The sequence below is a fragment of the Artemia franciscana genome, chromosome 21 (assembly GCF_032884065.1).
Source record: "Artemia franciscana chromosome 21, ASM3288406v1, whole genome shotgun sequence".
Lineage (NCBI taxonomy): Eukaryota > Metazoa > Arthropoda > Branchiopoda > Anostraca > Artemiidae > Artemia > Artemia franciscana.
Genome location: NC_088883.1, coordinates 24,093,978 through 24,115,510, shown reverse-complemented (window position 1 = coordinate 24,115,510; position 21,533 = coordinate 24,093,978). Strand labels below are relative to the sequence as shown.

Here is a 21,533-nt window from a genome sequence, read left to right as displayed (position 1 = left end):
ATTTTGTGAAGCTATGACTTCTGTATTTGCCGGTTAATTCTATGACTTCTGTATTCAATTGTTAATTCTTAGACAAGACTGCTTTTTCATTTCAAAACTAAAGAAAATAAACGAAAGTGATTTTAAGCAGCTTAATAAAGATGACGAAGTTATGATAGAAACGATGCCTACTTTTTTAAATTTGCATCTGGGATTCCGTTTCAACAGAAAACGGTATAGAACGGTGGTATCGAATGATCTCATCCATTATTGATCGATATTGTGCAGTGTTAAAGCGAAAGGAGTATCCTCCTAACACCATCCTGCTTTTAACAATCATAGCGATATAAATTTGTTTTGTTTTTTTTTTGTTTTGTTTTTTAGTGTTGAATACTTGAGATATAATAATAATTCATATATTTCATATAATTCATTGTTGAAAGATTACAGCTCAAGATTCTATTGCATTGTAATTTTATTTCCATTTTCAATGCTGTAATAACTAGAAAAGAACCTATCTATATACACAAAAATAAGTTGCTTGTGTATTGTGTGTTGACTGACGTCATGCATGTTTGTCGACTGACGTCATTATAAGGATTGAGCATTATGCCGTCATGAAGTTGTTTGTCGACTCACGTCATGTTTGTCGACTGACGAAATTACAGACCGGGACACAAATGACGACTGGGACACAGGGAATATAAATGACCGGGACACTCAAAGAGAAATTACAGACTGGGTCACAGGGAATATAAATGACGACCGGGACACAACTACAACGGGGACGCCGGGGGGATATATAAATGACGACGGGGACACAGAGAATGTTCGATTAGCAATCACCATCAGCAACGCTCAAGGGCAATCATTAGAATAATGAGATATAGATCTGAATACGGATTGTTTTTCCCATCGACAATTATATGTTGCATGTTCAAGAGTCGGTAAACCTGACAATCTATTTATATGCACAGACAATGGGACAGCGAAGAATGTTGTATATTCGCAAGTTTTACGTAGTTAAAAACATATACAGAGGACAGCATAACATAGGCAAAAACATAGGACAGAACTACAATGGCGCCTAACTAATATGGCGCGTAACGACTTACGCGCGGGGGGGGGCGAAGCGCCCACACCAAGTAGGTGTTGGGGTGGCGCTTCCTAGTTTGTAATATAATTCGTTTTCAGTGAAGCACCAATGATGCAGTCGGCTTTAGGCTTTTACAGTTAAGGAAAGGAGCAGTATCTAAACTGTTGTTTTAGGAATCTATTTTTTTGGAAGGTGCAGTGCACCTGTGCAGTGTTAAAGCGAAAGGAGTATTTCATCCTGCTGCTAGCAATCATAGCGATATAAATTTGTTTTTTGTTGTTGCTTTTTTTTATTATGAGTTGTTTAGTTTATCTTTATTATTTCAAAGGCAATTATTTTCTGCTTTTGATTGTGTTTGAATTCTGGATGTCAGTCAAAATTTTTTTAATCTCTTATTATTTTAATTTCGCTATCTTTATTTTTTAGATGTTATTCGCCATTTTTTTTGTTTTTATATTTTAATCTAGTAACAGACTGGTTTATATTTGGAAGGTTTGTACAAATTTTGATATCGCAAGTTTATAGTCAAAGAGAATTGATAATTTTCAAGCGCGGGAACTGCCGCTAGTTGCGACGAAAACTTCATCAGCGTTATCTTATCATTTGGGTTTATGACATTTTTTTTTCAGTATAATAATAAGGAAAAATTGGTGAAATTACTGGAATGGGTGAAATTAGTGTATTAATTAAGGTTTAGTCTTAGTCTATGAAAGAAACGCGATTACGAAGCATCAAATAAGTGCAAAAAGACGCCAAACGCTAGATGGCGTTTTTTGGCAGTAGTATCAGTTTCCACTCTTTATAAGTTATCTCTATTCTTCCGTTTATATTTTTGATATACAAAATCCTTTTGATTCTTCGATACGTTGAGGTGGAATCTGATTTAATTGGCTTTTTGATTCCGAGTTTCTCAGTCCAAAAAATTCGCTACTAATTTTAAAATTTCTAGGTTCTCATTGCCATGTGGTCCCATCAGGAACTCCGTGATGTTTACAGGAAAAATGGTTTCAAGGAAACAGATTTTGTGGCAAGAGGCACCGCCGTTCCCTCCTCTCCACCACCTGGTGGTGTTCATAGTTCCACGCTCAATCGACCTATGGCTAGTCAAGGGGGTACTCGATACGAAGATAAAACTCTGTCTTTACAACGTGGAACTCAAAGAAACCAAGATGGGCAGTACAGGGTAAGCAAATCCTATTAGAAAGTGCTCAGATTAAAATTTTCTGTATATTCAATACGGATTAAGATCAATCAAATATAGCTAAAGCTAATAAGATGCTAATAAGCTGCTGATAAGATAATTTCTATACAGATAATTAAAAGTTTCGATATAGACACTGTTTTTTCAAGTTATTTAAAACAGGCTGAGGAGATGATAGAATTGTCAAGCGTTTTGGGTAAAAGAATTATAAAAATCATTCAGAGTTTTTTTCCAATTTTACATACTTCGAAGTATTTTGTTTTCTATTCCTTTATACCGTATTTGAAAAGTATGCGCCTACAGATAATACAATCAAGTGCGTCTATAATAATAAGTCGTCTCTTTCGGCCATATGTCGGCCGATATGTCGTTCGGCATATGTATATGGATTCTCACTGTTGCTTGTCATCTAAATGCAAACAATTTCTGTTTTTCTTGATGTCATGACGTCGAAATGGACCTTATTTTTATTGGACCTTTAACTGTTGCCTCGGCTTGTCTAATTGTCATTATGAAAGACATATCGCTGAACCTTTGTTTCTTTTAATTGTTCAGGAGGTGGGACGAAAATTTCTTTTGCCTCGGCTTGTTTTTTGTCATTATGAAAGACGTATCGCCGAACCTTTGTTTCTTTTAATTGTTCAGATGGTGGGACAAAAATCTCTTTTTCTTCTGACGATTTATCTAGTCCAGTTGTTGATTTTTAAAGGTATGGTAGGCATTGATGACCTTATCCATGTCATAATCCAAAACCTAATAATCATCGCTATCATTTTCAATTTGTTTGGTTCGTTTTACCTCGGATTGCCACCCGATATATCTATATATATAAAAATAAGTTGTCTGTCTGTCTGTCTGTGGATCAGGTGACGTCATGTTTCTGTGTCGGCTGACGTCATGAAATTAGTTGTCGTCATTTTTGTTATGACGATGCTTAGTATATTGTTAAACACATTAATTTGGTTAATAATATACCATTTAAAACACCAAAATGAACATGCTGGAGTAGTCACTCGGTGAGAGAGGGTGTCAGAACGGAGAATGAAGGTCCCAGGTTCAAATCCTGGTTAGGCTAAAAAAGGTAAAAAACTAAAAACTAAAAAAAAAACTGAAAAAACTAAAAAAAGGCAAAAACTACAAAAAAAAAACTAAAAACTAATAAAAAAAAAATAAAAAGGCTAAAAAACTAAAAAAAACTAAAAAAACTAAAAAAAGGTAAAAAACTAAAAAAACTAAAAACTAAAAAAAAAAAACTAAAAAAAGGGTAAAAACTGAAAAATAGAAGAGAAAAAGAAAACTAATAAAATTAAGAATAAAAATAAAAAAAAATAAAAAAGATAAAAACTAAAAAAAATAAAAAAGATAAAAACTAAAAAAAAAAGTAAAAAGAAAAAACGAAAAAAAAACTAAAAAAGCTAAAAAAAAAAAGGTAAAAACCAATAAAAAACTAAAAAGAAAAAAAGGAAAAAAACTAAAAAAAATTTTCATCTAAAAAACTAAAAAAAACTAAAAAAGGTAAGAACTAAAAAAGAAAAAAATAAATGACGACACTCAAAGAGAAAGCGACCGGGACAAAAGGAATGTTCGATTAGCAATCAACAAAGCACCGGGACACAGGGAGTATAAATGACGACCAGGACATAAGTAAAAAAAAAAACTAAAAAACTAAAAAGAAGGTAAAGACTACAAAAAAACTAAAAAGAAAAAAAAAACTAAAAACTAATAAAAAACTAAAAAATCTAAAAATCTAAATAAACTAAAAAAGAAAAAAAATAAAAAAGGAAAAAAATAAAGGAGAAAAACAAAACTAAGTCGTCATATAAATGACGACCGGGACAGGGAATGGTCGATTAGCAATCACCATCAACAAAGCTCAAGGGCAATCATTAGAATCATGAGGTATAGATCTGAATACGGATTGTTTTCCCATGGACCATTATATGTTGCATGTTCAAGAGTCGGTAAACCTGACAATCTATTTATATGCACAGACAATGGGACAGCAAAGAATGTTGTATATTCGCAAGTTTTACGTAGTTAAAAACATATATATAATATATCTATCTATATTCACAGGTGGGACATAGGGACACAACTACAATGGCGCGTAACTAATATGGCGCGTAACGACTTACGCGCGCGGGGGGGCTTGGGGGGCGCGAAGCGCCCCCACCAACTAGGTGTTGGGGTGGCGCTTCAGCGCCACCCCAACAGCTAGTGTATATATATATATATATATATGTATATATATCCCCACTTTCCCAAATCATAAGCCCTATTTGGTTTTTTCTCCATTTGATTTGATATATTCAATGAAATGAAATCGATGTAAAACATCGCGAAGTCAATTTAACAAAATTTTATGGGTCCAAAAATCATATGGCAAAATTATATGGGTCCAAACTTTTTGCAAGTTTTTCTTCATTTGCCCCAATTGAGCCGTCTGGAGCTTAATGTCCTCGCTTAGAAGGGGGGCAAGGGCCCTCCACACAATTCGAAAGAATTCTTTAAGCCTGGATTGCCCAAAAAGTGCAAAAAGAAGAGAATGACAACCTTCAATGATAAGCTGAGAAAGTTTGCCTCTTCTTGGCATAATAAAATGTTTTTTCTTTTTGTTTTTTAGGATTATTTGCTTTTCTAAAATGTTCTCGAAGAAGTGAATATATTAAACATTTTACTTGGCGACATAAAACAAATAAAAATATGTTTTAAACCTTTTATTGGCCCCAAGATTCTTCAGTTGTAAAATGGACGAAAGATACACTACCTTGTTGAAAATTTTTATGACCTCAGTGTTTTATGACGTCAGTGTTCAGTTGCTGAAAATTGGAAAACTGGCTGTTAAGAAAGAGTTTTATGGAGAAAGGAATTCTTTTTATATTGTATTATAAATTCCAGACGTATTTCAAAGGTGAGTTTTGAGATGTGGGGGGGGGGAGGGCTGCAAACCCGCATTTCCAGGGTTTTAGCCATTGATGATCAGTTGTGCTTGATATTCAATGAGAGGTATTTTTCAATAGCTTTAAGACTATACGACACTAAAAGAGCAAAATGGAATAAGGTCATTTGTGTGCTCTATGTTAAGTAAAATATTCAAGATAGCGTTACTATATTTATTCTATTTCAGGATGTGGTACCGCTAGCAGAAATACAGTACGGAGATAAAACAGGTCACACTGGGCCCCCGGTTGGTGGTGTCAGAATACTTCCTCCTGGCATGGTAATGAATTTTCTTAACTTATGGTGAATATTTTCGTTAGAATGTTCTTTAAAATATCATTTTCAGTACCTTTAAAGTTCTTTAAGGTTAAGATTCCCTTCTTTACAATGCGCCTTGCCTAAATTTTGAGAAATTCCTTAATTTGGTATTTTTGTTTAAAAAATAACAAAAACAACCCCTAATCTCGAAAATTCATTTTTTCAATATCTGTATTGAAGAAAAGGGGAGGAACCCTTTCACTCCCCCATATTTTAGTGCACCGACAGGATAAGATCCCGTTTTTATTGCATTCTTTAGTTTTAAATCTATTTATTCACCGATTCAGAATTTTGATATTGCTTTTTCATGAGAGATATGAAAATTTACCGTTTTGGCATGTTTTCAAGTTTTTTTCCAATCTAAAAAAACAACAACAAAGAAATGGATAAAGCTGAGTCTTAGCTGTGGAATGGGATCAAATAGTCGTCTTAAGTTAAATACTGTAGTATAGTAGAAAAATAACATATAAAATTTGCAAATGGCTCAAGTTCTTAAAGTTTTAAGTCATATAAATTAAAGTCATACAGTATTTGGTCATATCCGAAACTAAAGGGTGTGTATGAAAGTTTTGCGACATTGCAAAAGTTATTATGCTCCTAATAGCCGACAAGGTGAAATTTATCTGTGATTAGTTTTAATAGAAGCGTGTATACTTCATAAGAGTTTTCATTTAAGACTCATTCATAATGAGGTCTCACTTCATTATAAACTTTTACGGGCGCAGATTGGCACCTAGCATAGGTACCGATCTCTGACTCTCTGCCTTCGACCGGGAGTGCTATTGGTGGTTGCCGGCAAATCATCCGACGTTTCTCGTGTTTTTCCTCGGATATTTCCAGATGCCCATGTAGAGCCGGATTGACTCTGCCTGATTTTGCAGAGTCACACCGTTGACCAAACCAAATAATCAGCAAAACTAAGACTCAAACCCATGCCTGTGCGGAAGAAGGATTGCATCTCCAGTACGCCAACCACTGGGCTAGTACGACATAGGAGTTGTCGATTATGAAAATGTTTGAAGAATTATCTGGGAGGTGCCTCATTCATGATAATGTTCAGAAGGGTGAAGTTGGAGGCATGACAAATATTTTTAGTTGAGTTTGTCTAACGACCTGCAACTCCTGCTGCCTGACTCCCTTAAACACCTTGTCTTGTAGTTCGTTTTTACTTTGATTAAAATTGTACTGAATGTTAGGGTGAGGGGAGCGGGTCAAACTCTGCACTGGACAGTGTGTCCTTGAATAGAGTGCCCTCGGAAGAGGTAGGTACTTCATGGGAGTCAGAAAATAACAAAGGACTGAAAAAGGTGATTTTCTGGAGGATTCTATGCAGCTTTGTAGATAGCCTAACGCTACGAGGAGCTTTTGATTGAAAAGGTACTGTATACCTCATAAAAGGAAGGAGAAACTGATATTGGGACAAGATGTATTTCAGTACACAAAGATTTACATGCATCAGAATTTTGTATAATTACTTATTTTCCCGTTTTACACATTACGTTTTTACGAACAATTACCTTTTACTATTTGAATAATTACGTGCCAAAGAGTAAAGAAACTGACAAGAGGTGAAATTCCAACGCTGTAACATGTAATTAATAGGAATGAATTTTTTCCCATGACCTTACCTTAGGACTGCCTGTGCCTCCTGAGGCACCTTAGACATCAAGGAGGAGCCGCTAATAATGCCTTAGGTTTGCTGCTGCTAAGATGTACTCCCACTCGGGTTGAACAGAGGTGTACGGATGGTATAGACCTTTCTGGTATGTTCGGTGCAATGTATTTCTGGATCTTTGGCTAGGACCTCTAGGTGGTTGCCAGTATAAAGCAGTTGTTGGAGGTCGTCCATATTGAGGGCGTGTCCCCAATGCCTCCGTCGTTGAACTTTCATGATGATGGTCACTAGAGGCTGTCCATTAGAAATAGAAAATTCCGAAAAGCTATTGTTTTTAAATTGAAGGTCTAAGTCTATTAAAAGAAGAAGAAAAACTAAATTTATTAGGGAAAAAGTTTATATAACTCGTTAACCATAAAACTATAGGGAGCCTGTGTGGCTATAATATGTAATAACTTCCTTCATGAAACAAACTGCTACTACTAACAACTCACCACTGCCTTAAAACTTTCCTTGCGACATCCTCCCATCCCAACTGAGGACAACATGCTTCCTGTTTAGACAGTGAAGTTTGGCCAACAAGAACAGTCTTTGGCAATATTTCACCCTTCATCTGCAGAACGTGTCCTGGTCATCACAACCTTTCTTTTATTATAGCCCTATAAAGAGTGATTGAACCACACTTTTCGTACAGCTCGCTGTTTGAAATACGGTCACTCAGCCGGATAGGCTACCAGGTCACTCAGCCGGATAGGCAGAACAATCCGTACACTTCTTCTGGGAAATATCTAGTAAATCCTCCTCCGTTGTTCGGAGCCTCCATGGTTCAGAACCATATTTGACCACTGTCATTACTTTGGCTTCCAATATTCTAATATTGGCTCGTTGACTTATCTTCCTATTCTTCTGAACTTTTTTCAACTGTGAAATGACACCCTGAGCCTTAGCTATTCGAGTTTTACATCTTCACTGCACCCACTGTCTTTACTAATAATATTACCAAGGTAAGTCAAGCTGTTCACTTGATCGATCTTCTCGTTACCTTATATTACCTTTTCATCTATACTTATTCCTAGCCTTGGTCACTTATTAACATTAATTTTCAAACCAATTCTAGCCCCCTGAACTCACAAAATCTTTAAAAGCTCATTCATTTTGCTTAGATTTTCATCTAGAATGATTAAATCACCAGCGTAATCTAAATCCCAGAGAGTTTTACTTCCCCATTTGATTCCGGGTTCTCCCATTGCCTTTCCTGTGCTCCTGAAGACAATGTCTGTCAAAATGATCGATATTAATGGGGATAGAATACAACCCTGCTCAACTCCAGAATTAATACGAAACCAGCTACTAATCTCATTTCTTACCTTAACCGCAGCAGTGTTGCTCCCGTACATTGCACTAATCACTTTAATGTATTTGTCTGCTATACCATACAACAATAAGACCGTCGCTAAAGCTTTTCTATCAGCTGAATTGGACGTTTGCTCACAATCTATAAAACTGAGAACTAAAGATGTTTGATGACTCGGACACTTCTCAATCATTAACACAAAAGTGAAAATTTGGTCGACTCGTCCTCTACCCCTCCTAAAACCGCACTGTTCTTCTCTTGAAACTTAGTCTACAGCATCTCTAAGTCTAAGAAAATATCATCATACTAAGTAATTTTTCTACCTACAAAAACCAGGCTAACATGTCTTTAATTACCACACTCACTCTTATCACCTCTTTATATATGGATTTAATTAGGGTTTTCCAAAATTGCTTGGTGCTTCCTCCTTTTCGAAAATCATATTCATAATCTTCAGTGACCTATTTCTAACCTCATAACTACCATATTTAAGGAAATCATTTACCTCGCTATTAGCACTGGAGGTCTTATTTTTTTTAATCCTTTTAGTACTGTCGATAATTCCATCTCACAAAATAGGATTTTCTTTTGTGACCAAGGTGTTACTAACTTTTTCACATTCCTTTATATCCTTTTCTGTAACTCTATCCTGGTTTAGCACGTTTTAAAAATGTTCTGCCCATCTCTCTTTAACTCTTTCCTTATCAATAATTGTACCCCCATTTCTATCGTTAGCTGAGACATGTCCATATTGACTGCTCCTTCTCAATTCATGAGATAATAATGACAATAAAAAAAAGTCATTATGGGCATAAACGCAGTTGTATATAGTTATTGTAATCCCATTAACTCTAGCAAACACGTAAACTATGATAACTAGAGGACATAAAAAAATATTGTTCGGGGGGAGACTAAAAAACAAGTTCATTAGATAATTTCAATCAGAAGTGCGTAGAAAAAAAACTATTTGAGGGGCTCGGGCCACACAAAATGGTAATTCTAGGATTTAAGCTTCTCAAAACTAGAAACTATGTTGGGTAAAAAATTATATGAACAAATGCTTTAAAGTGGAGCTTTTGAATTCTCTTTGTTATATTTCAAAAGCAAAATTAAGGTATTCTAAAATTATAGTTCAGATAGTTGTAACCTACGTGAAAAACGTTGAAAGATAAATGGATTTTGGAAATGAATTGAACTTCTTCTTTCCTAAACTTCACGTCCCATGGGATCCTTTATGTTCCCTTTCGGCGTAAACTTAGAATCGCATTATTTCCTCTGTCAAATTGTTTGCTCCTCTGAACATGTTACGCAACTTTCTATAAGGTATTCTCCGTTTAGCCAACGTGAATTACGGAACCCTGCTTAATTGTCCATGAGAAGGTTAATTACCTGTATTGCCTATAAGATCTAGCTGCTGTTATGATTGTTCAGTAAATAGTTTTTGTTTCAGGTTGCAATGAATCTAGTAAGTGCATGCCTGAAAAAGGGGGGGGGTGGGCAGGTTTATAGTGAAAACTCTACTGAGTTATGCAAATATTACGGTTTGTTGAAATACCAAAAAATTTATGATCTTGCATATTTTTAGTCTTCTGATAGGTGGGGCGTAGGGGGTCGTATTCCTACTCGGTTCTCCTTGCTGATGTCCCTTGAATCTACATAATAAAATTCATTGTTATTATATTTATTAGATAGTTCAACTTTAATTCCTGCAGGAAATGATATCTTGGGGGGGGGGGGGGGTTAGAGTTAGCGATCATTGTATCAAAGTCGCACTTGAACAAATAGTTTCGAAAGAGGCCACATAAATGCTTACTGTATCTGCTTCTGATGTTTATAATATAATCTGCAAAATGCAAAACGAGACGCAAGCATGTACGAATATTTCGCTTTGGGTGAGGGAAGTCTTTGGGGAGGGAAGAACGTCAAAAAACGTAACAAAAAGATAACACATTAGTGTTGCCCATGAAAAAAGCGATTTTCCTTGTTCACGGGGGGAGGGATTCAGTAACAGTACTGCATGGGATTTTCGATAATGGCTATACCGATGGTGCAGTTTTATCACCATATGCCACCATTTTTGAGGGTTTTAAGGTTTAGCAACCCTGGTAACAAACCAATGTGCGAACTTACTTCTAGCTGCTAATGTATAACATCTTCTGTTTATTTTCTATTTTCCTTGTTTCGGGGGGGGGGGGTGTAACATTACTGCATTGGATTTTTGACAATGACTATACCGATGGTACAGTTTTGTCACCATCTGTCATCATTTTTGAGGGTTTGAAGGTATGGTAACCCTGCCGACAAACCAATGTGCGGACTTATACTTGTAGCTGCTAATGTATACATCTTCTGTTTATTTTCTAGAATGCCGGTGAACCAGTTTATGCCCAAGTAAATCGAGAAAAGAAACGAAGTCGACATTTTGACACAAGTCTATCGCACGAAGAATCAAACGGTCCTCATCATTGGTCAAACTATGAAGATGCCCCAAGATTAGACCAGGCAGGTCGGGTTTTACAAGAAGGACAGCCAGGTGGTGATTCGTGGGTTTAAAATGGTTACTTACTGCCAAAATTAAGGCAGCTTTAACTGAATGGCTGCTTTGTGTGTGATATTTTGCGGAACTGATGATACATGACGATTTAACTGACCATATAGTGCTTCAGTACCACCTAGCCGATTATATTTCTATTAAACCGCCATTTTCTAACCATTATTACTGTTTACAAAGCTTTTGAAATTCATCCACGTGACCGAAATATAATATATCGATCATTGGTTGAGGAAAATAATTTATCAGTTTTTGCCAAGGAGTGTGAAGTGACTTCAATTGTGGAAAATGGTGATGAGTTTGTGGGGGGGGGCTACTAGAGAATCTGCTAGTGGCGCTGATTTTGTCTAGGTCAGTTGTTGTTATTTTGTTGTTGTTTTTTCTTTCAGCTTATTTAGTGTACGAATAATTCTTTTTAAGCTCTCTGCTGCTGTAGCACATCAAATAAAAAAAAATACTCATTTAGAAAAAATAATGTTTGCATATATCGCCTCTCTGTAAAAAATAAAATAGCAGTATTTGTTAGTTATTTCCACAAAAAGGAGGAAAAAAAAGTACTGCTCTCTAGTGAAAAAAAAAAAATGAGTAGCATATGATAAAGATTGCTGAATTTCCAATGAAATATGTGTATCCATAAAATGAATTTCCCAAAAATATTTTTATTATTATTATTAAGCATCAATTATTAACAAAAAAACTTCACTATATATATATATATATATATATATATATATATATATATATATGTATATAAAAGAAATATAAGATTCCTCCCAAGACAGCCTTTGAACCTGTCGGTAAAATGTATTTTGAGTTTAAAAACCTCGTGATCATTTTCATGATTTACTTATGCGCACATTGTAGTTTTGAGTCTTATTTAAGAATAAACTAATGGCAAAAAATATTTAACAAATTTTTGTGTTCAGAAATAATGTAGAATTTAAGCTCATAGAATGTTTAGATAAGTTTTTGTAGTTTGAGTGGCATAATGCAAGTCGCTGGTTGTAAACTTTTACCATTCTTGTTCTGAAAGTATTTAAAAGCTTTATAACATGGCAATATATAGCTTTTCATAGGACCCATGATAAGATTAATACAAATCATCAATCGCATTTATAGAAATGCAAACACAATCAGTATTATAAATATGCAATCTAACCTGTAGGGAATTAATTAGTTTTTATTGATCTTCTGATATCATTTGGCCATTCGCTAATAACGTACGTCCTCTATTGGTAAGTCTGGTCCTTTTAGCAACGTCATGAGACAAGTATTTTCGCTCTTTTTGCTACTGCATAGCATATCTCGCCAAGTTGATATATTTTTTCTATTTATAGTTATGGCTAAACTTTTTTTGTCTGGCTTTACAGTTTGAAGCGTTGAGTAAGAACTTTCCATTCCATAAACTTGAACTGAGGCACTTAGGTCCAAATATATTATATACAAAAAATACTTTTTAACATTAAAAATGCAATTCTTTGATATATTGACCTACCCATCGGGAATATCTTGTAATACCCCTATCACCCATACGGATTAGAATTGTATGGACTACGCTCTATTTGCTACTTCATAGTAGATCCTGTTTAAACAAGTTTTTTCTCTTTATGCTCATAAGACACATGATTTTTGTCTGAGTTTACAGTTTCGCGTGTTGTGTTGGAACCTTTCAGACAAGGCCGTACCCAAGGGGGGTTACCGAATTTGAACCCTCCAACCTATCACAAAATTTTTCTTTGACTCATTAAAACCTAAAAAAAATGCATATACAGTTTTTTATGCGCTCTTTTAAGTTTGTTTGTAACCCCTCTACCTTCTTCTTCCCCCATGCCTAAGCTTTTCAGGACCTCAATCTTTACCCCATATATGAAGTTACGATTTTCTCTAAATCTTTCCGTGCGGACTTCCTACGTCCATTCAGGGACGGCCTGCTTTTCGTCTGGCCTAAGGTGGACAGTTTGTTCGAGCGGTACTTTGGTATCTTCCAGTAGCTATGTTGGTTTTTCCTATGTGCCATTACATGCATTATTTATACAAAGCGATACATTCCAACTTACGCAACCAGTTTTTAAACTAGTTCCCAATGATTCTTGAGATTTTCAGCTAAAATGTGATTTTCACCTAAAAATGTTTTTCTCCTAAACTGTGATTTTATTCAAAAACCTTATCCAATAATGTGATTCTCATCTTAAATTTCTGAATCAATCCAAAAATGCCCAAAAAGTAATTTCTTCATTACATGAAATGGATTTTTTTTTTTTTTTCACATATATATATATATATATATATATATATATATATATATATATATATATATATATATATATATATATATATATATTTACAAAATTATTAGATGAATATGTCAAATGACAAAAAGACTGCATTTTAATGCCCAGTAGCCCCCCCCCCAAATTTGAGTGGCTTCCAGAATTGTAGTTCACCTTACTCTACTACTTTATGTACAATACATATACATATATATAAAAAATCCCATAAGCGGTTTAAGAAATGAAATCCAAAACTATAAATTTCTGTAAAAAAAATGTCAGTTTCGTCCTTTGGGTATATAGATAGAAATATAGCTACTTTAGAAGCAAATATCCTGTATAGTTTATGTTCATATACAAAAATGTTTGCCCAGAGAGTATGGGTACCTTAAAGAGGGTAAACTGGCGTATTGTCGGCAAAAATCACAAAGCGCCATCGAGTGATTGGTGACGCCTAATAATTCTGCAATCTTTGTAATTATTTTTCTGTCAGTCACTGAGATTAGGCGCTTATTACTGCACTAATTTCGCCAACTATACAAATTGAATAATCTATACTAAAAATAGCTGCGTCATCAAATACTATATGGCGTTCATGGCGTTTTTTCGATGCTAATGACACTTCCCACTTACAAGTTACCCATATTCTTTGCGTTTGCCTGCATTGATAATTTTTGTTTTGTGTATAAATATTGTTGTGTCTTTATTTTTCATCTTTGTATCTATTGCACAAGCAGAATTTTCATTTCTGTGTCAAGCTGTTCCTCATGTATTTTGTTTTTGCCAAGAGTTGCTTTATTTTTACTTTTTTTGAGGTCTTGTTTTGTATGCAAAATTTAGTATATTTGTATATGGTGTCGGCTTTGTTTCCTTTTTTGTGTGAATTTGTCATATTTTGTTTCTAAATCTTACAATTTTTGAAAGTTAAGAAAAGAAATTATCTAATATTTTGTTTTGTTAAAAATTGGCAGCGCTTAGACAAGAATTACAAACCAGCATAAGAAAAACCCAAGGTCATGTGACTAAGTCCATTTTTCACCTGTTCAAAGTGCTGAAACCCCTCCCCCATTCAACTTAGCTGATACTCTGTGTTTTCTAGAAGTTAGCTCTAGTTCATGCATGGATTGGGGGAAATTTCAGCAATTAAATAAAATAGTCAGTAGTTTAAATAAGAACAATTTTCTTTAATATGGACAGTATACTCTATTCGCGTAAGTGTATTTTATTTTGTCTGCCATTAATTGATCTTCAACCTACATTCATGTGAGATTGTAGCCCTGTGCCTCATGAATATGGCGGGGGTTCTCTCTATTTCGAGTGTGTACAAAACCGGAAAAATCACGAACTTTTTTTGGGCTAAAACAGCTCTTTTCGTAGTCGGATTTTGTGAAAAGGCTAGTCCTCAGATCATAATCCTAGATAACAAGTGTGACAAAGCTTGTTTCATTTAATACTAAAGCGTGCTTGCAGTTAGGTTTTACTAGAATTGGTCTGAGTCAGTCCCATAGAATGTCCACTTTTTGTCTAATTCAAAGGGAAGGTGGTATCTTATGTTTTTTTTTGTTTTTTTTTTTTTTTTTTTTTTTTTTTTTTTTAATACACATGTATATTCAAAACTGCTAAAAAGAGAAGTTGTATTCATTCGAGAATCTGATAAAGTCATCTCCAAACCTAAAGAATGGGTACTTTTCGTGGATATTTGGTTGTTTTTTTTTCAACAAGGAATTAAATCTCGCTATCCTTTTCAGGTTCCTTTTTTATTTTTTGTATCATCGTTTCTTCTTGTAGAAACTGCACCGAAATTAACATTGGACATATGCTGCAGTAGATCTGCAGCAAATGTTGTTTGCAGTATTTGTGCTGACAATAATTAATGCCGGCCTCAATTGTCTCCTGCACTATCTTTTGACAATTAGAATTGGCCAATGTTGCTCAAAACACGCATTCTGACAGTGTCACAGTCTTATTATTATTATTGCTATTATTATTATTATTTTATTATTGCTATTATTTGCTTTTATTATATTGCTATTATTTGCGTTTTATTATTGCTATTATTTCATTTGTTTTATTGTGTGTTGAAAAATGGTAAAAAGCAGTCACTGTGCTTTTTTCCGTATCGATTCTTTCGATTCCGTATCGATAACTTTCGGGTAGATCATTCTCTGAAAATATTCTCATTTTGGTGTTGATTTCAACTTAACATTTTAATAGGGTTGCCATATCACATTTTTGAACCTGACATGAAGGGGTTGCAGATCCGTTTTTCAACTGTCCCCCAATACCAAATGGACACATAATAGGAAAAATTTATGAAATTATTGTTTTTTATTTGTATTTATTACAGCTAAGATAAATTTATCGCTGAAAGAAAACATTCAGTTTGAATATGTAGATTGGAAGAAAAGACGGTAAAATATATTTTGCTGTCTTACGTAACATTTATTTGTGAAATACTTTGATTTCATAAAATCAACGAAAAAAGTTTAAGACTGTTGCATTCCTGTGCTGGGGCGCCAATTAGAGGGGGGGGGGGGAATTTCCATCTAGATTTTTTTTATCCGTCTCCTAGATATCGAAAATCTTCAGACTTGGTATTTTCATCAAAAAATCCCTTTTTTATGGTTTTCATTGAAAAAATAAGAAAAGCCCCCTCTTGATTTTGAAAAGAATATCCCTCCCCCCTAAATTTTCATGAATTGACGCCACTGTTCCTGTACTGTATGTGTACTTTGCTTTATTTTAAGATTATCTCTATTTAGATCTGTATTTATGATCTGCATTGTGGGGCTAGAAGTGTCATCCATCTATGATTTTGTTTATGCATTATTTCTATTAAGTCAGTATTTTGCTTCTTTTTTTCTTTTTGTACTGTTTATGGCTGGCTTTGTATTTAAATAGGAATTATTATATTAATTATTACAATGGATTGTTGACTATGTATTGAAGGTTTTTGAAGCGAAGAAATAAAAGCAATGAAAGAAATAGGGCCAATTGTTCAAGGTTACGACAAAGGCAAAAGCAAGCTCACGAATATTTTTGTTGCGCAGTGGAAGATTGTTGCAGCAGACAATATATACAGTTGCGAATTGAGGGTTCGGTTTTTGGCTTAGCGAGGCTTGAATTCCTATATATTTAGTTCAAGAATGTGTTCGATCAACTTTTGGAGGTAATCAGAGGTTCTAGGATGAATTCGATCAACTTTGGAGGTAATCAGAGGTTCTAGGATGAATTCGATCAACTTTGGAGGTAATCAGAGGTTCTAGGATGAATTCGATCAACTTTGGAGGTAAATTTTGGAGGTAATCAGAGGTTCTAGGATGAATTCGATCAACTTTTGGAGGTAATCAGGGGTTCTAGGATGAATTCTATCAACTTTGGAGGTAATGGGATTACAAAGCAGAAACAAAGTACTGAATATTTTTATTGCAGACTAGAAAGTTGTTGCGACACACACAACATTTAAAACAATGAATTTATATTATAGAGTATATTGACATATGTGAATTGAGGGTCCTGGCATAACGCAGCCCGAATTTGTATATTTTTAATTTCAGAATAAATTCTATTCACTTTTTCAGTACAGCCTATGCTTTCTTTTGAACTTTTCTATTCAACATTTTCATGTTCTCTCTAGAAAATTTTAAATGAGTAAAAACATTAGCCATAATATAAGTAGCTATGTACTAAGATGATTGTTATTTGTTAGCTTGCTGATTTGCTTACTCAAGTCGCAAGAATTTGATGAAGTCATATTTCAATTGTAAAAGAAACTGAAAGATACGTCAATGGATCTAAATAGGCAGCCGAAATATCCTGTTAAAAATTTATATTTTTGTTTCACTGTCAGTTAAAAGGTTTCACCCCTTTTTTGAACTTATATTTAAGACAAATAAAAAGAATTTCTTAAACCTCGTGGAAACTTTCCTTCCCAAAAAAATTCTCATCTGGCATATTTTAAGTTCAGAATAAATTCTATTCACTTAGTTTTTACTAAGTGAATTTCCATTTTCCACTCCCCATTTGTCAGAATAGGCTGTACTGTCAGTACAACCTATTCTTCGAGATAAGGAGACGACAAATCAGAAAACAAACTTCAGAATATTTCGATTACACGCCCGACAGTTGTTGCAACAGATACAATATTAAAATAGTTAGATTGTTTCTATTTAGAGTAAATATGCAGTTGCGATTCTGGTCTTGGCCTTGTCGTATTTCTAATTTTTGGATAAATTGTATTCACTTTTCCAGTATGTTTTTCTAGATTAATGCGCATTATCAAACAGTTGGCTGTACAAAAAATGCGGTTTTATCCCGTCATAAAGGATATTACAAAACTAAATGATGTCATAAAGAACTTCCTGGGAGGGTTTAAAGAGGGAGGCTTTGAATAGATTTGGACGGAGGAGGGGTGTTAGTAGCTGTTTTGGCCTCAGGCGGCTTGGTGCTGCGGTGAGTTGTTAGTAGTAATGGTAGTATGGGTATTGTTTTCGTTGTAATTTAGCTCTCCAATTTGGCATTTTCTTAGCCATTAACTCACTATTTGTGACATTTTCCACTGGTGTTCTCGTAATGTGACCTCAGCCCTTTTCGACACTGCGTTTTGTGTAATTTTACTTAAACTTATTTTACTTTTGGATTCCCTTTTTGACATTGCTTTTGGTTTAAGTCGTGCCGAATCCGAATCAAAAGGGGATGAATGCACTTGGTCCATCAATAACTGTCATATAGCCTTCTATGTGAAATCTTTTTATTCTGTTTGCTCATTAGTTGTGGCATTTTCAACTCGTGTGTTCATAATATCACTTAACCTTATTTCACTCTTGGATTCCCTTTTTGGAATTGCTTTTGCTTAAGTCGCACCAAAAAGGGACGAATGTGCTGGATCCATCAATAACTGTCGTATAACCTTCTATATGACTTTTTTCTGTTCGCCCATTAGTTCTTGCATTTTCAAATCATGTGTTCATAATGTGACTTAATCGTATTTCACTTTTGAGATTCCCTTTTTGAGACTGCTTTTGGGTTAAGTCGTACCATATCTGAAGCAAAAGGGGATGAATGCGCTTGGTCCATCAATAATTGTCATATAGCCTTCTATATGACATCTTTTTTCTGTTCTCTCATTAGTTGTGGCATTTTCAACTCATGTGTTCACAATGTCACTTAACCTTATTTCTCCTTTGAGATTCCCTTTTTGACACTGCCCTTGGGTTAAGTCATACCGTATCCGAAGCAAAAGGGGATGAATGTGCTTGGTTCATCAATAACTGTTATATTGCCTTCTATATGACATCTTTTTTCTGTTCTCTCATTAGTTGTGGCATTTTTAACTCGTGTGCTTATAATGTCACCTAACCTTATTTTACTTCTGAGGTTCTCTTTTTAACACTGATTTTGGGTTAAGTCGTGCCGTATCTGAAGCAAAAGGGGATGAATGCGTCTACGTGTGATGAAACTAATTCAACAGTTTGAATTGCTAAGGATACAAAAGAATTGGCTAAAAAGGAACTAGAAAGTGAGGAATTTCAGAATGCTTACCATTCGATTTTGGAATTTTCAGAACAAGTTAAAATAGATCGAGCTATTACGATAATGACAGCTAGAATTTATGAGAGCATTAGGAATTTTTCTCAAAATAAGAAACATCCGGAGAAAAGATGGAGGGGGGGGTCGATAGAGAAAGTAGACTTAAAAGGGAAGAGGTAATTAGGGTTTAAGACTACCTAAAGCAACAAACCCATTGGGTCAGGAACTGAGTTTGCACACGCTAGTTGAATATATGAAAGTAAGGTCACGTTATAATAGAGTTAAAATAGTCAAAGAGAGAGAGGCACATGGAGGTTAATGGAAAAATTAGGAGAGCGTATAGCATGAATAGTCCCAGAGAGTGTGGCATGGGAGATGTAGAGATGTGAAATGAAGAAAAAGGCCTAATGGACGAGAGTGTGTTTGTATGGAAGGAAGTCCAGCAAATCCTAAACAATCATGCCATTCTTGCCACTCTTGAAATCAAAGAGTGGCAAGCTCAAAAGGACCAATCTATGTCCTTGAAATTTCAATCTTAAGCTAAAGAGTGTATTGGAGGAGGGGGGTTCATTTTAAACTTGGGTTGGAGAGAGAGGATTTGAGAAACTTGTTAATGGTAAGGGGGTTAGTTTGGGCTTACGAGAGGGAAGAAAATTTTGGGGAAAATTAAGATTGGTGACCAGCCCTTACTCTTGCCATATGTGTAGATATGTGAATGAGAGTCTCTTTCATTTTGTATCCGAGTGTGAAGAGCTGTCTGACTTGATTTAGGGATTAAACATAGAGAATTGTGTTTGATGGTAATTTTTTTTTTTTTTTTTAAGTTGTATTTGATTCCTCGATCTTTGTAGGCTGTATTCTGTGTTGCTCTACAATATTTGCAATAAAGGCTTTTTGTAATAAATCAACATTAAAAATAACGCCATTTTAACGTTTCGTGACCGCTTCGTAGCCATGAGCCAAGATCTTCAATTTTTTTTCACTAAGATGGCAGATCCAAATTTGAATTTATAAGCTACCTTACTGGTAAATAATTCATAAAATATTCTGCATATCATATAAACCCTTACTATTAAGATATATACTGCATTGTACAGAACTCGTATCATATTAACCCTTAAATATATTTTTCAAGGGGTGATCGCATCGAACATCTTTGGTTTCTACGACGTCATGTGAAATTTTACAAGATGCCGAATTAATCTGAACAGCTATACCAATACGCATGAAAAAAACGTCTGAAGTAATGATAATCGAAAATGGAGCACAACAAAATATGCACTTCGAAGACATATGACAACTAACATCACAGCGAATCGCAAATGAAAATGATGCACCATGAAATCTGCTGTTAGAAGACAAGCGGCAGCGAGAATCACATTGAATCGCAAAAGAAAAACACGTAAAAAAAATATGACAGCGAACATCACAAGGAATCGCAAAAAAAATGATGCAAAATGAAATCTGCAATTAGAAGGCAAGCAACAGCTAGAATCACATATATACAAGCATGTCACCTGCTGAGTACAATGGACCGAGTAAAGCTGGTACCGTATAAATATCCTACTAATATCATGCTTTTACTCTAATGCTACAATATTTCTGGGTAAAATAACAAAAGAGCTAAAGCACTTTAGTGCTGGATCCTATTATTCTTATAAATTCATATTGTTTTTCACTATCTCGATAGAATATATTGTAAACACTATAATGTTTGAAAGTAAGGACAAACCAAAATAGTTTAGAACTTAATTCTATTTATTTCTATAAATTCATCCTGTTCTATATTATCTCGGTAGAATCTATTGAAAGTGCTGTTTGGATGAAAGCCAAAAATTTCTCGTTCCTCTCGTATCCTCTTTGAAAATGTTGACATGTACGTTCCAATGAAATACCTGTAATAAAAATTAAACGTAAAAAAAAAACAGAAAAACTAGAACCATGAAAATGTCTGTGACGCCTTTTTGGCTTAAACCTAATCATTTGTCTAATTTTCTAATAGATATATTCTTTAATTTTTGGACCTTCCTTCTCTAGAATAAATTCCATCCCCCCTTATAAAACTTTTATGGTCGCCTGTGATTATGGATATAATATAGTAAGATTTCCCTTTCCTCTCTTAACCTCTTTGAAAATGTTGGCATATACAGTCAGGTGAAATATGTATAAGAAACTTTCAACGTAAAAGAGGAAGTAAAAAAAAAGCAGAACTAAGGAAATGTCTGCAACGCCTTTTGGCTTAGGCCTAATTATTTGACACTTTTCTAAGCAAAATATTGTTTGATCTTTTGAACCTTATTTCTCTAGAATAAATACCGCTATTCTCCCCCCCCCCTTATAAAACCTTCATGAGTACCGGTGATTAAGGATATAGTATATTAAGGTTTCTCTTTCCTCTCATATCGTCTGTTGAAAATGTTGACATGCACGTTGCAATGAAATTTCTGCAATAAAAATTATACGTAAAAAGGAAACAGGAAAAAGGTGAATTAAGGAGATATCTGCAACGTATTTTCGGCCTAGACCTAATCATTTAACACTTTTCTAACATAAATATAGTTTTATCTTTGAATGTTCCTCTTCGAGAAATTATTCCATACCCCCTTAAAATTTTTTGTGGGTGCCAAAGATTAAGGATGTAATACATTAAATAGCAGATCTCTGGCATAATTTATTTCAT

The 21,533-nt window shown here is 34.6% G+C and overlaps 2 protein-coding genes across 2 annotated transcripts in view; one reads left to right on the top strand and one right to left on the bottom strand.

Moving 5' to 3' along the window:
- Window positions 1-16,253, top strand: part of LOC136040711 (catenin delta-2-like) — a 154,962-nt gene extending 138,709 nt beyond the window's left edge. Inside the window, 3 exon segments of the mRNA XM_065725014.1 lie at window positions 2,025-2,258; window positions 5,404-5,496; window positions 10,868-16,253. Of these exon segments, the coding sequence (XP_065581086.1) occupies window positions 2,025-2,258; window positions 5,404-5,496; window positions 10,868-11,056 (516 nt within the window). The 3' untranslated portion in view covers window positions 11,057-16,253.
- A 4,292-nt stretch (window positions 16,254-20,545) lies between these two features.
- Window positions 20,546-21,533, bottom strand: part of LOC136040710 (uncharacterized) — a 61,844-nt gene continuing 60,856 nt past the window's right edge. The window contains exon 12 of the mRNA XM_065725013.1: window positions 20,546-20,748. Coding sequence (XP_065581085.1) covers window positions 20,595-20,748 — 154 coding nt within the window. The 3' untranslated portion in view covers window positions 20,546-20,594. The remainder of the gene's footprint in view (window positions 20,749-21,533) is intronic.